Below are 18678 nucleotides of genomic sequence, written 5' to 3'. Positions count from 1 at the left end.
AATAGAAAATTATCTTCAGTATTACTAATGAGATAATGACAATAACAACTCTCGTTACTGACAAAACTGGTTAATTTTCTGAATGAGTTTCATTTCACCCATTACTTTAATCTTAACTGAATTCGAAAATTATGATGAAAGTTGGGACTATGAAATAGAGATAATAAATATGCAGAAAGCAAATTGTGAAGAGGCAGGCCATTAGTATACAAATTTAAAATTCTGGGAATATTTCTTTCGGAAGAAGAAAAACAATAACTACCTTATGTCATTATATTTTTATTGAATTTTATTGAAAGTCATGTGTAGATTTCCCAAAATCCAACATTCATCAAAAAAGTACAAAACCTGGGGTATCACTGTATTTTTGTGACTATCAGCTCATAGTGTTCCCTTTATTTTCTACAATCATACCAGGACCACCATCAGCTCCAGCCAGTGTAACTTCAACAGGGGCAATGTCAATTTGCGGAACTCCACCTTGACCTAGTTTATCACCGCCGCCATAAAGAAGTGGATAAGTCATGTAAGGTGGTATGTATCCGGGATAAAAGAAGGGATATCCCGGATATCCTCCATGACCACCAAAACTGTTTTCCATGTGTCCCAATGCTCCTCCAGTATGCTGTAGCTTACCCTTAATGAGACCAATTAGACCTCTACCATGTCTCATACCTCCCGTCAATTCCTCAGCAGGGTATCCTAAAATTCTCGTGGGAGAAGGTATTCTTTGTAGATATCCCATTTCTGATTCGGTTTGTTCCAAACTATTTCCCAGATCTACCAAACCATTTTCCGGATACTCAAACCCAATACTACTTTCGTGCGGGTGGCTCAAGCTTTCCAGTCGGTGTTGTTTTTTTCCAAACAATCGGCCAAGAAGTGGATGGTGGGTTAGATGATGAAAGTGGGGCATTGCGCAAGCAGCAGCAACAAGTATGGTGAAGACTATCTGAAATAGAATGAAACAATCAGTCAAAAGAGTGCTTTAGGTTTTGATAGCAATATCGATTGGGTTCATTCATTTTACACATTTAGTGGCGATATATTTTCAAAACCCATTTTCAATTTCCAGGGAAAAACTTTTTTGCAATATGGAATCCAGGTATCTCCTGATGATGTTAATTCGGCTTGTGAAACGCACATCGTAATACAGTGCTTTAGTTTCGTGGGGTGAAGTTGCAAACTTTTTGCAAGGAAGGGTGCCTCAAACGTTTCATCGGACCAGAAGCTGCCCTAGGCATTGCCCAAACTTTATCTCTGTCAACTGAATCTGAATAATTATATGTCGTAAGTCGGGTTTCAAATATGTTGAAACAATAGACTGCAATATTCTGAGCCTCAATCAACGCTGATTAAAGCAGGTTTTTAGTGGTTGGTAGAGTTTCATTTTGTTGGATTTAAACGATTAAAACGATTTTGATGCCGTCAGTAAATGTCGGTAACATATACCTATTCGTACCACAGAACTCATGAACTCATCTCTAGATTAGAAAGCGAATTATGTATCGGCCAATTCCATCATATATTGTAATATACCTAGAAGCATTAGGAAAAATCAATTTGCTTCTGCTTTTATTGAAACGGTCAATTCACAGAGCTGAAGAGGCAATTAGTATTCAACACAAATTTCATAATAATAATAATAATGATAATAATAATAATAATAATAATAATAATAATGCACATGATTCTCGGACCCAATGATCACTTACCCCACGGTGTGGGGAGTGGTCATTGGTTGATTATGCTGGCGCGCCCTCCCGAATGTATCGGGGCTTCGGGGGATAGGGCCTGACCAGCGCACACTACGGTGAAAAAAAAAAAAAAAAAAAAAAAATAATAATAATAATAATAAAATAAGCAGGGATGGCCACTAACACCCTTGGCCTTTGGTGAGTTGCGACACCACTTACCCGAGCAACTGGTGCAAAACCGGACCGGCAGCCCAGGCGCACCCGGGAAGGAGAACTCTATTCTCCCTCCGGTGCCGGCCGTGGGTCCACAGGGCTAACCACCCGGTGGATCCAACACTTGGTTCCCAGTGATCAAGGAAGGGGCCCCCACAATCGACCCGCTCGGAGGGGTCAGAGGCAAGGTGGTGGGGCCCATAACGATGATTTGCCTACTGATGACAACCCTGGCAACGACAACGGACGCTTTGAGTGGACGCATGAGCTGAGAGATAGCCTTATGCATTGCTACGAGAGTAGTGAGCCCGCGCGAAGAGGGTACATGGCGAGATTGCATGCTCTGTGGTGTGAAACACATCCGGAGCATGCCGCCTTTTCCGCCCAAAATCTTAGGGATTACGTATCCTATCTTCGGCGGCAGGGCTATATAGCTCCTCCCCAGTCTGCTAACGAAGTGGTAGAAGTGGCAGTTCTACCACCCGTTGGCACGGCTGGAGAGGAGACTCGCACCATACCACCAATGGAGACGACAATCAGAACACGCAGGGCGCTCCACAGAATTAGGCCCCTGAAGCCACAAGAACTGGCTTGTTTGGATGCGAAGGTTCATAGTGTTCTAACAGAAGAGGCTGACATCTGGCAAATCAACACCGCCGTGTATAACGTCGTCCAATCGCTTTCCGAATCGGAAGGACGAAATCCCGGCCTTGCGGTTCGGCAGATTGAACGGCGTGTACACAAGATGGAGGCTAAGATCACGTCGGCGAGACAACACGCGTCTCGTATCCAATGTGTGATGGACTACAGGGCGGCCAATAGGCCTTTCACGCCCGCAGTGCGGCGAATAGCCGCCAATTTACGACGTATCCATCACACTCTAAGCCAAGGCGTGCTGTTGACCACCAAACAGCATTGCCTTGATAGGATACGAATGCTAGTGGCTGCTAAGAAGTCACTAGTGAGGCGAGCGAGAAGTATCGCGGAAAATCTTAGGTTCCGCGAGAAACCTTCTCGCTTATTCCAAGAGCCTCCACGTGTTGTGGATAATCCGCCGACTGCTGATCAGGTGGAATCCTTCTGGAAGGATATCTATGAACACCCGCAGCCACTCAACTTAGACACTCCAGCCCTAGCGCAGTTCGAAGCTTTCAACAGAGAGCTTCGACAGCCTGAGCTCAATGAACTGCGCAACCCGATAACCCCGGATGACGTTCGAAGAGCCCTTGTTGGTTCCAAGAACTTTGCTGCTCCAGGCCCAGATGGGCTGAACACTTATTGGTGGAAAAAACTACCAAGTACCCACCGCCATCTGGCCAGAGTTTTCAACTTATGGCTGGACGGAGAGCAGCCGATTCCGGATTGGTTTGTCGAGGGGCGGACCGTTCTCATCCCCAAAAGCGGAGATTTGTCGATTCCTAAGAATTACAGACCGATAACATGCTTGAATTCGTGTTATAAGTTGTTTACAAGCATCTTATACACACGAATACTCACCGCAGTTGACCGAGTGTTCGAACGGATATATGAGCAGAGAGGGTCGAAGAGAGGAGTCGCTGGATGTAAAGAGAACCTGCTCATCGATAGATGTGTAACGCAGGACTCGATACAATATAAGCGTAACCTCTCTATGGCCTGGATCGATTACCGTAAGGCATTTGATACAATTTCGCATGAGCTCATCTTGCATTTGCTCAGATGCCTTGCGGTACCCGACAACATAGTGAGATGCATTGAACAACTGATACCACTTTGGCGAACTCGCTTCACCATAACATCTGGTCAAGCAAGAGTCCAAACAGGGTGGGTCACTTTCAGAAGGGGTGTATTTCAGGGTGATTCCCTCAGTCCCCTTCTATTCTGCATCTCACTATTGCCATTATCCGTTGCGCTCAGAAACACTCGAGGGTATAACTGTGGCACCCCCGGAAACCGGAGGCACAAGGTCACCCATCTGTTTTATATGGATGATCTTAAACTTTATGCCTCTGGAGAGAAGGATCTCCATCAGTCCTTGAGGGTGGTGGAAGAGTACACGCATGCTATCGGTATGAAATTCGGGATAGACAAATGTGCAATGGTTCATCTCAAAAGAGGACGATGCGGGGACTACGGAGAGGATGTGCAGCTCGTAGATGGAAGCATCCTACACCATCTGGATGCCGGAGAGACGTATACTTACCTCGGGGTGGAACAACGCCACTCACAAGAGGTAACTGCAGTGAAAAACTCTCTCCGCGGCAAGTATCAGCACAAACTTCGACAGATCTGGTCATCGGAGCTGTCGGGGAAGAACAAAGTTGCTGCAACAAATATGCTTGCCGTTCCAATCTTACTCTACTCGTTTGGAGTAGTGAAATGGACTCGGGAGGAGCTGTATCAACTCGACGTAAGGACCCGAAAAATGATGCATCTCTATAGGAGTTTGCATCCCAAATCGTCCGTTCCAAGGTTGTACTTCCCCCGACAACAGGGAGGTCGTGGACTTTTGAGTTTGGAGTGTCTTCATGACAGAATGGTACTGGATACAGCCTGTAAAGTCGTCAGGAGTTCGGATCCCCTTCTCTGCATGGTCCGTGACCATGAGAGAGCAGGAATTGGAGCATTTCTTTTTAGGGCAGCTGCTCGAGCAGCTGATGAACTCGGTATAGTTTTCGACTCTGAACGAGGTTACTATAACTCTGTCACCGAGTTGGAACCCGTTCAGCAAAAAGCTCAGATAAAAGCCGCAGAGATTACCTTACTTCTGCGGAGACACAGGGATAAGCCAATGCATGGGGTCTTCTTCAATAATATTGAAGACCTTGGCTTATCAAAGCGCCTGACGTTCGCTTTTCTCAGGTCGAGTGGGCTGAAGTCGGAAACTGAGGGGTTCATCATGGCTTGCCAGGATGGTGTCTTCAACACCTTAGTCTACCGCAGTCGCGTGATGGGTATAGAGGTTCCTGACACAAGGTGCAGGGCCTGCCGCGAGGCGCCCGAGACCCTAATGCACTTGCTATCAGCATGTCCAGCATATGCGGTCTCGGCCTATATCCATCGACATAACGCGGCCCTAAGAGTGCTATATTACCATCTACGGCACTCTTACGGTATTGACGAGACACCGGTGTTGCCTTACGCTCCGGGGGATATTGAATCCGTTGTGGGAAACGAGAAGTGCCGAATTTATTGGAACTATTCGTTCCCCACCCTCAGGCTCATACAAGCTAATAAGCCTGATGTAGTCCTTCTCGACCACCAGGCCAAAACGATATTTGTCGTGGAGTTTTCAGCTCCTGGCGAGACGAATATCGTCAGAAAAGAGGAGGAAAAACGGATAAAATATCGAGATTTTCTCTTCGAACTCCGCAGACTCTATCCAGATCATTCTGTCAAGATGGTCGTTCTGATTATTGGAGTCCTTGGTGGAATGATGTCTTCTCTACTCTCGAATCTCAAAATCATACCGGCTTGCCGCACTAAGGCAGAAATCTTAGCCGCACAGATGCAGAAGGCTGTCATTCCTGGCTCACTGCGTTTGCTCAGGGCACACGATTCTCGGACCCAATGATCACTTACCCCACGGCGTGGGGAGTGGTCATTGGTTGATTATGCTGGCGCGCCCTCCCGAATGTATCGGGGCTTCGGGGGATAGGGCCTGACCAGCGCACACTACGGTGAAAAAAAAAAATAATAATAAATAATAATAATAATAATAATAATAATAATAATAATAATAATAAATAAGCAGGGATGGCCACTAACACCCTGGCCTTTGGTGAGTTGCGACACCACTTACCCGAGCAACTGGTGCAAAACCGGACCGGCAGCCCAGGCGCACCCGGGAAGGAGAACTCTATTCTCCCTCCGGTGCCGGCCGTGGGTCCACAGGGCTAACCACCCGGTGGATCCAACACTTGGTTCCCAATAATCAAGGAAGGGGCCCCCACAATCGACCCGCTCGGAGGGGTCAGAGGCAAGGTGGTGGGGCCCAAAACGATGATTTGCCTACTGATGACAACCCTGGCAATGAAAACGGACGTTTTGAGTGGACGCATGAGCTAAGAGATAGCCTTATGCATTGCTACGAGAGTAGTGAGCCCGCGCGAAGAGGGTACATGGCGAGATTGCATGCTTTGTGGTGTGAAACACATCCGGAGCATGCCGCCTTTTCCGCCCAAAACCTTAGGGATTACGTATCCTATCTTCGGCGGCAGGGCTATATAGCTCCTTCCCAGCCTGCTAACGAAGTGGTAGAAGTGGCAGTTCTACCACCCGTTGGCACGGCTGGAGAGGAGACTCGCACCATACCACCAATGGAAACGACAATCAGAACACGCAGGGCGCTCCACAGGATTAAGCCCCTGAAGCCACAAGAACTGGCTCGTTTGGATGCGGAGGTTCATAGTGTTCTAACAGAAGAGGCTGACATCTGGCAAATCAACACCGCCGTGTATAACGTCGTCCAATCACTTTCCGAATCGGAAGGACGAAATCCCGGCCTTGCGGTTCGGAAGATTGAACGGCGTGTACACAAGATGGAAGCTAAAATCACGTCGGCGAGACAACACGCATCTCGTATCCAATGTGTGATGGATTACAGGGCAGCCAACAGGCCTTTCACGCCCGCAGTGCGGCGAATAGCCGCCAATCTACGACGTATCCATCACACTCTAAGCCAAGGCGTGCTGCTGACCACCAAACAGCACTGCCTTGATAGGATACGAATGCTAGTGGCTGCTAAGAAGTCACTAGTGAGGCGAGCGAGAAGTATCGCGGAAAACCTTAGGTTCCGCGAGAAACCTTCCCGCTTATTCCAAGAGCCTCCACGTGTTGTGGATAATCCGCCGACCGCTGATCAGGTGGAATCCTTCTGGAAGGATATCTATGAACACCCGCAGCCACTCAACTTAGACACTCCAGCCCTAGCGCAGTTCGAAGCTTTCAACAGAGAGCTTCGACAGCCTGAGCCCAATGAACTGCGCAATCCGATAACCCCGGATGACGTTCGAAGGGCCCTCGTTGGTTCCAAGAACTTTGCTGCTCCAGGCCCAGATGGGCTGAACACTTATTGGTGGAAAAAACTACCAAGTACCCACCGCCATCTGGCCAGAGTTTTCAACTCATGGCTCGATGGAGAGCAGCCGATTCCGGATTGGTTTGTCGAGGGGCGGACCGTTCTTATCCCCAAAAGCGGAGATTTGTCGATTCCTAAGAATTACAGACCGATAACATGCTTGAATTCGTGTTATAAGTTGTTTACAAGCATCTTATACACACGAATACTCACCGCAGTTGACCGAGTGTTCGAACGGATATATGAGCAGAGAGGGTCGAAGAGAGGAGTCGCTGGATGTAAAGAGAACCTGCTCATCGATAGATGTGTAACGCAGGACTCGATACAATATAAGCGTAACCTCTCTATGGCCTGGATCGATTACCGTAAGGCATTTGATACAATTTCGCATGAGCTCATCTTGCATTTGCTCAGATGCCTTGCGGTACCCGACAACATAGTGAGATGCATTGAACAACTGATACCACTTTGGCGAACTCGCTTCACCATAACATCTGGTCAAGCAAGAGTTCAAACAAGGTGGGTCACTTTCAGAAGGGGTGTATTTCAGGGTGATTCCCTCAGCCCCCTTCTATTCTGCATCTCACTATTGCCATTATCCGTTGCGCTCAGAAACACTCGAGGGTATAACTGTGGCACCCCCGGAAACCGGAGGCACAAGGTCACCCATCTGTTTTATATGGATGATCTTAAACTTTATGCCTCTGGAGAGAAGGATCTCCATCAGTCCTTGAGGGTGGTGGAAGAGTACACGCATGCTATCGGTATGAAATTCGGGATAGACAAATGTGCAATGGTTCATCTCAAAAGAGGACGATGCGGGGACTACGGAGAGGATGTGCAGCTCGTAGATGGAAGCATCCTACACCATCTGGATGCCGGAGAGACGTATACTTACCTCGGGGTGGAACAACGCCACTCACAAGAGGTAACTGCAGTGAAAAACTCTCTCCGCGGCAAGTATCAGCACAAACTTCGACAGATCTGGTCATCGGAACTGTCGGGGAAGAACAAAGTAGCTGCAACAAATATGCTTGCCGTTCCAATCTTACTCTACTCGTTTGGAGTAGTGAAGTGGACTCGGGAGGAGCTGTATCAACTCGACGTAAGGACCCGAAAAATGATGCATCTCTATAGGAGTTTGCATCCCAAATCGTCCGTTCCACGGTTATACTTCCCCCGACAACAGGGAGGTCGTGGACTTTTGAGTTTGGAGTGTCTACATGACAGAATGGTACTGGATACAGCCTGTAAAGTCATCAGGAGTTCGGATCCCCTTCTCTGCATGGTCCGTGACCATGAGAGAGCAGGAATTGGAGCATTTCTCCTTAGGGCAGCTGCTCGAGCAGCTGATGAACTCGGTATAGTTTTCGACTCTGAACGAGGTGACTACAACTCTGTCACCGAGTTGGAACCCGTTCAGCAGAAAGCTCAGATAAAAGCCGCAGAGATCACCTTACTTCTGCGGAGACACAGGGATAAGCCAATGCATGGGGTCTTCTTCAATAACATTGAAGACCTTGGCTTATCAAAGCGCCTGACGTTCGCTTTTCTCAGGTCGAGTGGGCTGAAGTCGGAAACTGAAGGGTTCATCATGGCTTGCCAGGATGGTGTCTTCAACACCTTAGTCTACCGCAGTCGCGTGATGGGTATAGAGGTTCCTGACACAAGGTGCAGGGCCTGCCGCGAGGCGCCTGAGACCCTAATGCACTTGCTATCAGCATGTCCAGCATATGCGGTCTCGGCCTATATCCATCGACATAACGCGGCCCTAAGAGTGCTATATTACCATTTACGGCACTCTTACGGTATTGACGAGACACCGGTGTTGCCCTACGCTCCGGGGGATATTGAATCCGTTGTGGGGAACGAGAAGTGCCGAATTTATTGGAACTATTCGTTCCCCACCCTCAGGCTCATACAAGCTAATAAGCCTGATGTAGTCCTTCTCGACCACCAGACCAAAACGATATTTGTCGTGGAGTTTTCAGCTCCTGGCGAGACGAATATCGTCATAAAAGAGGAGGAAAAACGGATAAAATATCGAGATTTTCTCTTCGAACTCCGCAGACTCTATCCAGATCACTCTGTCAAGATGGTCGTTCTGATTGTTGGAGTCCTTGGTGGAATGATGTCTTCTCTACTCTCGAATCTAAAAATCATACCGGCTTGCCGCACTAAGGCAGAAATCTTAGCCGCACAGATGCAGAAGGCTGTCATTCTTGGCTCACTGCGTTTGCTCAGGGCACATGATTCTCGAACCCAATGATCACTTACCCCACGGTGTGGGGAGTGGTCATTGGTTGATTATGCTGGCGCGCCCTCCCGAATGTGTCGGGGCTTCGGGGGATAGGGCCTGACCAGCGCACACTACGGTGAAAAAAAAAATAATAATAATAATAATAATAATAATAATAATATTCCTGCTCTCTGCATGGTCCGTGACCATGAGAGAGCAGGAATTGGAGCATTTCTTCTTAGGGCAGCTGCTCGAGCAGCTGATGAACTCGGTATAGTTTTCGACTCTGAACGAGGTGACTACAACTCTGTCACCGAGCTGGAACCCGTTCAGCAAAAAGCTCAGATAAAAGCCGCAGAGATCACCTTACTTCTGCGGAGACACAGGGATAAGCCGATGCATGGGGTCTTCTTCAATAACATTGAAGACCTTGGCTTATCAAAGCGCCTGACGTTTGCTTTTCTCAGGTCGAGTGGGCTGAAGTCGGAAACTGAGGGGTTCATCATGGCTTGCCAGGATGGTGTCTTCAACACCTTAGTCTACCGCAGTCGCGTGATGGGTATAGAGGTTCCTGACACAAGGTGCAGGGCCTGCCGCGAGGCGCCCGAGACCCTAATGCACTTGTTATCAGCATGTCCAGCATATGCGGTCTCGGCCTATATCCATCGACATAACGCGGCCCTAAGAGTGCTATATTACCATCTACGGCACTCTTACGGTATTGACGAGACACGAACGAAAAGTGCCGAATTTATTGGAACTATTCGTTCCCCACCCTCAGGCTCATACAAGTTAATAAGCCCGATGCAGTCCTTCTCGATCACCAGACCAAAACGATATTTGTCGTGAAGTTTTCAGCTCCCGGCGAGACGAATATCGTCAGAAAAGAGGAGGAGAAAAATATCGAGATTTTCTCTTCGAACTCCGCAGACTCTATCCAGATCACTCTGACGAAATCATTGTTCTGATTATTGTAGTCCTTGGTGGAATGATGTCCTCTCTACTCTCGAATCTTAAAATCATACCGGCTTGCTGCACTTATGCAGAAATCTTAGCCGCACAGATGCAGAAGGCTGTCATTCTTGGCTCACTGCGTTTGCTCAGGGCACATGATTCTCGGATATGACGGATATGATGGTTTACGGCTTTCTTCATGATTTTTTATATTACTGATAGCAAAGCGACTGGTCTATAATTATTTGAAATATTCAATAAATTGAGGTTAGCAATCATACTTCGTTGTTTCAAATATATGAATCTTCATAAATATTGTATTATCTGTGATGTACCGCTATTAAAAATGTATTTAGCTAATCACCCGGTATATCCATATTATTTATTTCACTAAGAAATACCAATGGTTTTTTATGTTTTGCTACCTTTGTTTTTAAATTGTATGTTCCAGTCTATGGGACACGTTTTGAGTGAATAAACGACTTTATTATTTTACTTGCAATTGAATAATTTTACCCAGTCATTCCCAATACATAATATAAATGACGACGACGAGTTTTAACACTTCATAAAGAGTGTAGAACCCAGTGAAATAGTGTTTTTGTTTGGACAAACTGAATATTTTGGCTCGCAAAAATGCCAGATCCACAAACAAATCGAAATACATCATATTATGGACAAGTACTGGAATTCAGTGCTCAAGAAAGCGACTGGATAATCTATAAGCGTAGACTTGATCATTAGGTATTTCCAAGCAAATGATATTGCTGATGTTAAGAAAAAGGCAATATTGTTGAATGCCTTGGATGAAGACGCATACAGGAACAGAGGAAAAAAGTTATCAACAACTCACAGAACTGTTTAATCAGTACTTCAAAGTGTCCGAATCACTGTTTGCAGTCAGATCGAAGTTTTCGCAGCTTTCAAGAATCAACATGAAAGTGCCAATGAGTGGGAGGAGGCAAGAGTTAGAAATTTAGCGCTCAACTGCGAATTTGAAGAAACAGTAATTCATATGATGTTACGTGATCGATTCATCATTGGATTTGATGAAGGGTCAGTTCAATCTAGGCTTTTCCAGCAGCAGATAACCAGATAATATATATATATAGCAGTTTTGATAATGGTAAATATGTTCTCGGTATATTCTTTGAATCAACGCGGGCTCTCGTTACGCTGAACCCAAACATACTCGAAAGAAAACTGAAACGTTTAGGATTGCGGGGCCCTATTAAAGACTGCATAATTTCCTATGTAACGAAAAGGCAATAATTATATGTGAAAATTGGGAATGATCTCTCACGCCAATAAAATGTAGGTTTTGGAACCCCTCAAGGGAGTATCTTAGGACCACTCTTATTTCTGTTGTACATAAATGACCTACCTGACTTCATTGAAGGGGAAAAGTTGTTCATGTATGCAGACGATACGACAATAATAGTGACGGGCTCTTCGCTGAGTACTCTTAATGTGAAAGTGACCTCAGTAGTGAACCAATTCTATGAATGGTGTACAAGAAACCATCTTGTGGTGAACCTACAAAAAACTATGTTCATTCAATTCAACAGTGCACGCAGTAATAAACCAAACCTTGTCAATCTGAATATAAACAACAATCAACATGAATTATCAAGCTCAACAAAATTCTTATGCATACATCTCGATAATAACATAACGTGGATCGAACAAATAGATAATACATGTAACAAACTCAAAAAAGCTGCTTTGCCTTCCTAACACTAAAAAAATCTCTTCATGAATCATCTCTCCTGAAAGTATATTACTCCGTAGTCCACTCGACCTTATCATTCAACATAATCAGTTCGGGCCTTGCAACTGAATGGACTAGAGTCTTCGTTCTCCAAAAACGCATAATATGAATCATATATAATATGAAACCTTTTGGCTCATGCAGAGAAGTATTTAAACAAAAGGGTATATTGACATTTCCCTGCATATACATTCTAAATATATTACTGTATATTTATACATACTGACAAAGATTGCTATGCTAGAAATGGTGATAGACACAGGTATGAAACAAGAAACAAAGATAACCTTCGCATCGAAAAATTCAACCACGCATATTATACAAAATCACCACAACATGATGGACTTACACTATATAATTATATATCAAATAATGTAAAAGAATTATCGCACCCTCTCTTCAAGAAAAAAATTAAAAAAATGCTGACAATGAATGCTTTCTACAGCCTTGAAGAATTTGTGAACTATTGCAAAAGTACCTAATTTATGTTAATACTTGTATGTAAGTATGCCCCTGTATGAATATTGTACTTTCAAAATAATTTATTCAATTTCTAATTAAAAAAAAATGATTTGCATAACATCAACAATGTGCTACTAAGTGTAATATGACTTGCCATATCCAAGCACAGCTTGGCTACAAATGGTTGATAAAGAATCTGAATCTAACCATTCATCAAATCGGAATCAGGAGTGCATCATGTTTCTTCAAGAAAATATCGGCATACTCCTAAGGTAAAGTTTTTGAACTGAAAAGGGTACCAATAAAATTAGTACCTATTATTTTCAAATTTATTTTTCATCTTTTTTGATTTGATGACGGAAGATGTGATGTACTGCTATTGAAAATCTATTTAATCACCCGGTATATCCATATTATTTATTTCACCAAAAAATACCAATGGTTTTTTATGTTTTGCTACCTTTCTTTTTATATTGTATGTTCGCAGTCTATGGGAAACGTTTTGAGTGAATCTGTTTTAAAATCTGTTTTAACATCTGTTTTTCCGTTAATCAGCTGTCGCCCCCATACGAACGACAACTCTCAGAAGTTTAGAAAATTGTGCGAGCTAAGAACTAACGAGGTCTTACCTTTTAACGTGTGATTCCTAACACGGTTAGGAATAAACGACTTTATTATTTTACTTACGATTGAATAATTTCACCCAGTCATTCGCAATACATAATATTATCATTTATCTGTTCTATATTATGTAGTAAAAAATTTCGTGATATAATAATGAGTCATGAGTTATATAGCATACTCCTCTATTTAATAGCAACTTTCTGTACAAAACATTCATAGATGTAGCCGTTACTACGTGGTAGGAGATCATAATGAGAATTGGAGAAGTTTTTTCCCCAATTTTAACAAATTTCTCTTTCTCTTCCTGATTGTCGCAGAGTGCAATCTTTATAATACTAAGTAAATGAACAATTCAGTATGGAGCCAGAGTACTCTAAAAGCGACCATTGTATACATACATGTACAAGAAATTTCTCATCGTAAGTTTTTTTTATGCTATTTTCATCAGTACCATTCAAAATGCTCAGTTCGAACATTTCGAATAGTGAAATTGAGTGTTCAGTTTGACCCTGTTCGGAATTGAATAAAAACTTAAGAGAGTATTGAATTCTTATTGTAATAATCGCTGTAATGTCAAAAATGTTAGATGGTTAGATACATATTCGAAAGACTTTTGAGGGTTGTTATGGGAAGACCATGGCATGGAAGTAATGTTTACGAATGTTTGCAGTCCCAGTATAAAATCTCTAATGGAATGCACTGAATAGTCACCTGAGTTGGTAAAATCAAGATATGATATGATATGATATGATATGGCAGGCATTGCATAAACAATCTACGATACATTTTTTTTCAGTCGTGATGAATCATTCCAATATATTTCAGCATAAAATGATTCAATGAACTGAATGATTTTAAAAATCAGGTCATGAATCTCAAACTAGTATTATTTTGTAAAGAACGCGACGTTTTGATTTCAGTAGAGGCATTTTCAGGCAGCACAAGCTGAAACTCGGATCAACGTACAAATCACACGAATGAAAATGAAATATTGAAACAAGTTTGGTTGATCCTTAATGAGATAACCAATTTTCAATAGATGAAAATTCATCAAACTTCGACTTCAGTAACATTGACAATAAGAGAGATATGCACTTACATATTTCTTTTTGTTTCATCGTCGACAGATAGAAAATATATTCACATACAATAATACCACATTATACACTGTGTCCGTAAAGTATGGAACAAATTCATTTTTAGCTAAACAGGTCATTTTGAAAAATAATCCTGAAACACGTCGATTTTTGATGTTAATTTACCGTATTTTAAAATAATAATCTAATATACAGGGTGAATAACGTTCGAGTAATGCCGTCACCGTCATTTTTTTTAAATAGAACACCCCCATTTTGTCTCAATTTTCGGATTACTCTAGCTGAGCTGATTCCAAAAATGTATCACATGTTGATTCCAATTGGTACAGGGTGGACAAAAATACAGTAGTTGTGTATGTGCTAATAAAGTAACGCGTAACATTCTTTATTAGGTAAATTAACAATATTATCAAAAATACTTATTGTCTAGCGGACAGAATATGCTGGAATACATGACTTTATATTAAATGTTCGAACTGCAGCCCTTGCTATATTTGACAGTAACCCAAACGGTGTACAAATTCTTGTTGAACCTTGTGTATGGTTTCTTGCGTAATATTGTTTATTTCTGTTCGAATTTTCACTTGTACATCTTCAATATTTGCTGGTTTCGTTTTATAAATAACATTCTTCAGATGGCCCCACAGAAAATAATCCAAAGGATCTAAAATCTGGTGACCTCGCTGGCCATTCGGTGGGTCCACGTCTACCAATCCACCTGTTCGGAAAAATTTCATCCACGTACCTTCTAACATCTACAGCATAATGTGGAGGTGCACCATCCTGTTGAAACCATAAACTTTCATCAACGCCTCCAGGATTGCGTCTGCTGGGAAATAAATTACGTAAAGTAGGTACGAGGTACCCCCTTAAAAACTCAATGTACTTTGCCCCGTTTAAATTACCTTCGATAAAGTAAGGTCCAATGATTCGATTTCGTACAATTCCAGCCCATACATTTACCTTTTGAGGGTATTGTGTATGATGCTCACGCATCCAGTGGGGGTTTTCTTTTGCCCAGTATCTACAATTCTGACGGTTAACCTCACCATTTAACATGAAAGTGAACTCATCAGAAAAAATAATGTTTTGTATCAAGAGAGGGTCTCGGTGACATTTATCCATCATTTCTTCGCAAAATTGGAGTCGTCTATCGGGATCATCTTCGTTTAATTCTTGCACAAGTTTGATTTTATAAGGATGTCAATTTTCAAGCTTCAATAGTTTGTGTACCGTTGTTTTGCCAACACCGATTTCGCGACTAACTTTACGAACAGAAGTGTGCGCATCTTCTTCAAAACTCAGTAAAACATCTAATGCTGTATCAGCATTTGCAGGGGGACGACCTGATTTGCGTACATTTGCAACCGTACCAGTTTCTCGAAATTTCGTTTCCAGCTTACTGACTGTTGAACCCGTTATAGGTCTTTCTGGATATTTATCATTGAACAAATTGCACACTTCCATGTGAGTTCGCTATCTGTCTCCATACCCAATCATCATAAGTATTTCAATTCTTTGTTTTACACTTAACTCCATTTCTACTTCCAATTAAATCTACGCAATCATTCGAATATTCACGAATACCAAAAATATTGTAGTACTAAACTGTCACTGAACATCAATAAATTACTAAACAAATAATGATATTTCACAAAAAACTAGACGACTATGTTTTTTATAAATGTAGATGAGAAATAATTTCTTTCATATTCTGTCTGCTAGACCACAAGTACCAAACATGTTTGGAAACAGCTCATTTTTATTACTCTCAATATGTAGCAAACTACGGGGTGTTACATTTAAACCAATTGCCGCTAGACAATAAGTATTTTTGATAATATTGTTAATTTACCTAATAAAGAATGTTACGCGTTACTTTATTAGCACACACACAACTACTGTATTTTTGTCCACCCTGTACCAATTGGAATCAACATGTGATACATTTTTGGAATCAGCTCAGCTAGAGTAATCCGAAAATTGAGACAAAATGGGGGTGTTCCATGTAAAAAAAATGACGGTGACGTCATTACTCGAACGTAATTCACCCTGTATATTAGATTATTATTTTAAAATACGGTAAATTAACATAAAAAATCGACGGTTTCAGGATTATTTCTTAAAATGACCTGTTTAGCTAAAAATGAATTTGTTCCATACTTTACGGACACAGTGTAATGAAACATCATGGTATCTACCTAGTTCACTGCATGGATGATTATTGGAAATGAATAAGATACTTTCGTATGATTTCCATTCATTTCTTTCGCTCATCAGAGACAAATTGAAATTGAAAAAGACGACTTGTATATCACAGGCGCTCATAAGCTGTTATAAGAAAGGGTATTTCATCAACTTTGCATTGTTGGTCATATTATTATATCAGCATGAACATTCATAAGCAATTGTGTATGTGTCAGTTTGTTGATAATCTTTTTATACTTCATTATCATATTATCTATATTATTTGTGACATTTTCAATGGACAATTAACAACATCTCAACATGTGTTTCGCTATACAAATAACTTCCTTAAGCGTTACCATGAAAATGCATGAGAGTACCAGCAATCAAATAAACTTTCCAATAATGTTATTCTATATCTGCGATGAGACCATTCTAACCGTTCAATTATGTATTCAACAACATTCACATGAAATCTATAAGAACAACCACCATAGTGAGATTAAGTGATTGATCTGGATTTTGACTGTTTTGACAAATTATATAAATCACATGATTCTTTTCTCTGGAATGTAATTTTTTGGTACTGAATCCGAAAGCAACCACATTCTTGAATAAGTAGTGGAGAGATCATGCGAATGATTTTATCACAAGTCCGCACTTTCCCCTAAAAAATTCTGAGGTTGTAATCCTCACTTCAATAATGTTGAGTTTGAGAAAGATTTTTTTCACGAAGTATGGTTTAATATCAAAATATTTCAAAATATGCACGATGATTGAAATAATGAAAAAATCTATTCAACCGTTCCACACAGCAAACTTGCCAAATGTTGAATAATGAGTTGAGAAAATGTATAAAAATTCAATGGAAATTTATTGATTAACACTCTTTTATTAGCTTCCCCTGTATGTATGTAGGTATGTATGTTTGTTTGTTTGCTTGCTTGTAACTCTCAAGCTTGGGATCTGTATTTGACTGAATCATCGACATTATTGCTTGATCTATTCGCGGGCAGATGGCGCTGTATGTAACCTCACTTCACATGTATTTCTTCATTTGAAAAAAGTATTTTTTTTTTACTAACACGCGCGCCTGCTGCCTTATTTGTTACCCTCCTTTGCGCGCCTGCTGCTTTGGGCTTGGTACCTGATTTTCAGGCTTCCTCTCCGGAATCGAAAAATATCAATGATCATTTATCTAAACAATATACGGCTGATTGATCCCAAAGTTTTGATTAAATTAATTCAGTTCAAAAAGGAAAATTAAAAATTAATATGGTTTAAAAAACTGAAAAACACGATTTTGAAGAACATCGAACTGAAAAGTTGAAAATAAGTTTTTTAAAATAAGGTTAAAACAGTCACGAACGAAAAATACATGTATTATTGTGAAAAACGCGGGGGCGCTTTGTGGCATATTTTTTGAATATCAAGCGCCAGTCGCTTTTTTCATAATAATACTAGTATTTCTCGTTCGTTATTGTTTCAGGCTTATTAAAAAAAAAAAATTAACCTTTTAGTTCGTTGTTATTCAAAAGCGTGTTTTTTAGTTTTTTGAACTATATTTATTTTTGGTAACATTGACTCGAACAAAGTGAAGATGAAACGTTTATTATAAATTTTTTGATAGCAGCAAAAATCTCTCAGCAAAAAAACAGTAATGATTGTGAAACTGATTTCTTCAAACAAACCGAAATTGAAGAAGAATATAAAAATCAAAATTGAAACGGTTTAATTATTAGAAGAGATTCATTTTTGGAAAAGTAAGGTTTTTGACTTTCTACTTCTCCATCGTCATTGAAAAAATGTGAGAACATTTTAAAGAAACAAAGGAACAATTAATCCCAAAATGAAGTCTTCAAAGAGATGCATACTATGCATATTTTTTATGAAGACGGGGAAGTGGAGAGTCAAAAAAAATTCCATATTGATAGATTCAAATCATTTGTTGAAAATAGAAATTTCTACAGTAGATACTCACAAATTTGAACATTTTGCACACCTCTGATGAATGAAGAACAAACACTAAATGAACATTTCAGCAATGGCTTTATAATAAACACTTTCTTTATAGTTTACTCAACGGAATGATAATGATTATCAGATGAGATATTATAAACTAATTATTGCAAAGCAACTTTCTTAACATTAGTGTGTGTTGTGGAATTACCATAATTTTTCCAAGAATGTCGTTATACGAATTTCTACAACTGCATCATAATGTGTGAAAACGATTTGTGAATTCTGTATCGTCTTTGCAGAGATGATTCGTATGCCAAGATATATTCTTATGCCTTCAAGCAAAATTGATGATAGTGATAACATACTTGGTATATTATTTGAAATGAAAAGACACGTGATATTAATATTTTCAT

At 41.2% G+C, this 18678-nt stretch overlaps 1 protein-coding gene across 1 annotated transcript; it reads right to left on the bottom strand.

Annotated features, from left to right (window-relative positions):
• Positions 1-259: 259 nt before the first annotated feature.
• On the bottom strand, positions 260-18399 carry LOC141481657 (uncharacterized). Its single transcript, XM_074173570.1, has 2 exons — positions 18285-18399; positions 260-952 (listed from the first exon to the last, which is right to left on the bottom strand). Exons 1-2 carry the CDS (start codon positions 18294-18296, stop codon positions 377-379), a joined length of 588 nt encoding a protein of 195 aa, XP_074029671.1. The 5' UTR covers positions 18297-18399; the 3' UTR covers positions 260-376.
• Positions 18400-18678: the final 279 nt, after the last annotated feature.

This window comes from Leptinotarsa decemlineata, unplaced genomic scaffold (genome assembly GCF_025532065.1).
Source record: "Leptinotarsa decemlineata unplaced genomic scaffold, Ldec_3_MD MMD2_tig00000251_RagTag_RagTag, whole genome shotgun sequence".
NCBI classification, from domain to species: domain Eukaryota; kingdom Metazoa; phylum Arthropoda; class Insecta; order Coleoptera; family Chrysomelidae; genus Leptinotarsa; species Leptinotarsa decemlineata.
Note: the sequence above shows the minus strand (reverse complement) of the source record. Positions and strands in the feature narration are given on the sequence as shown.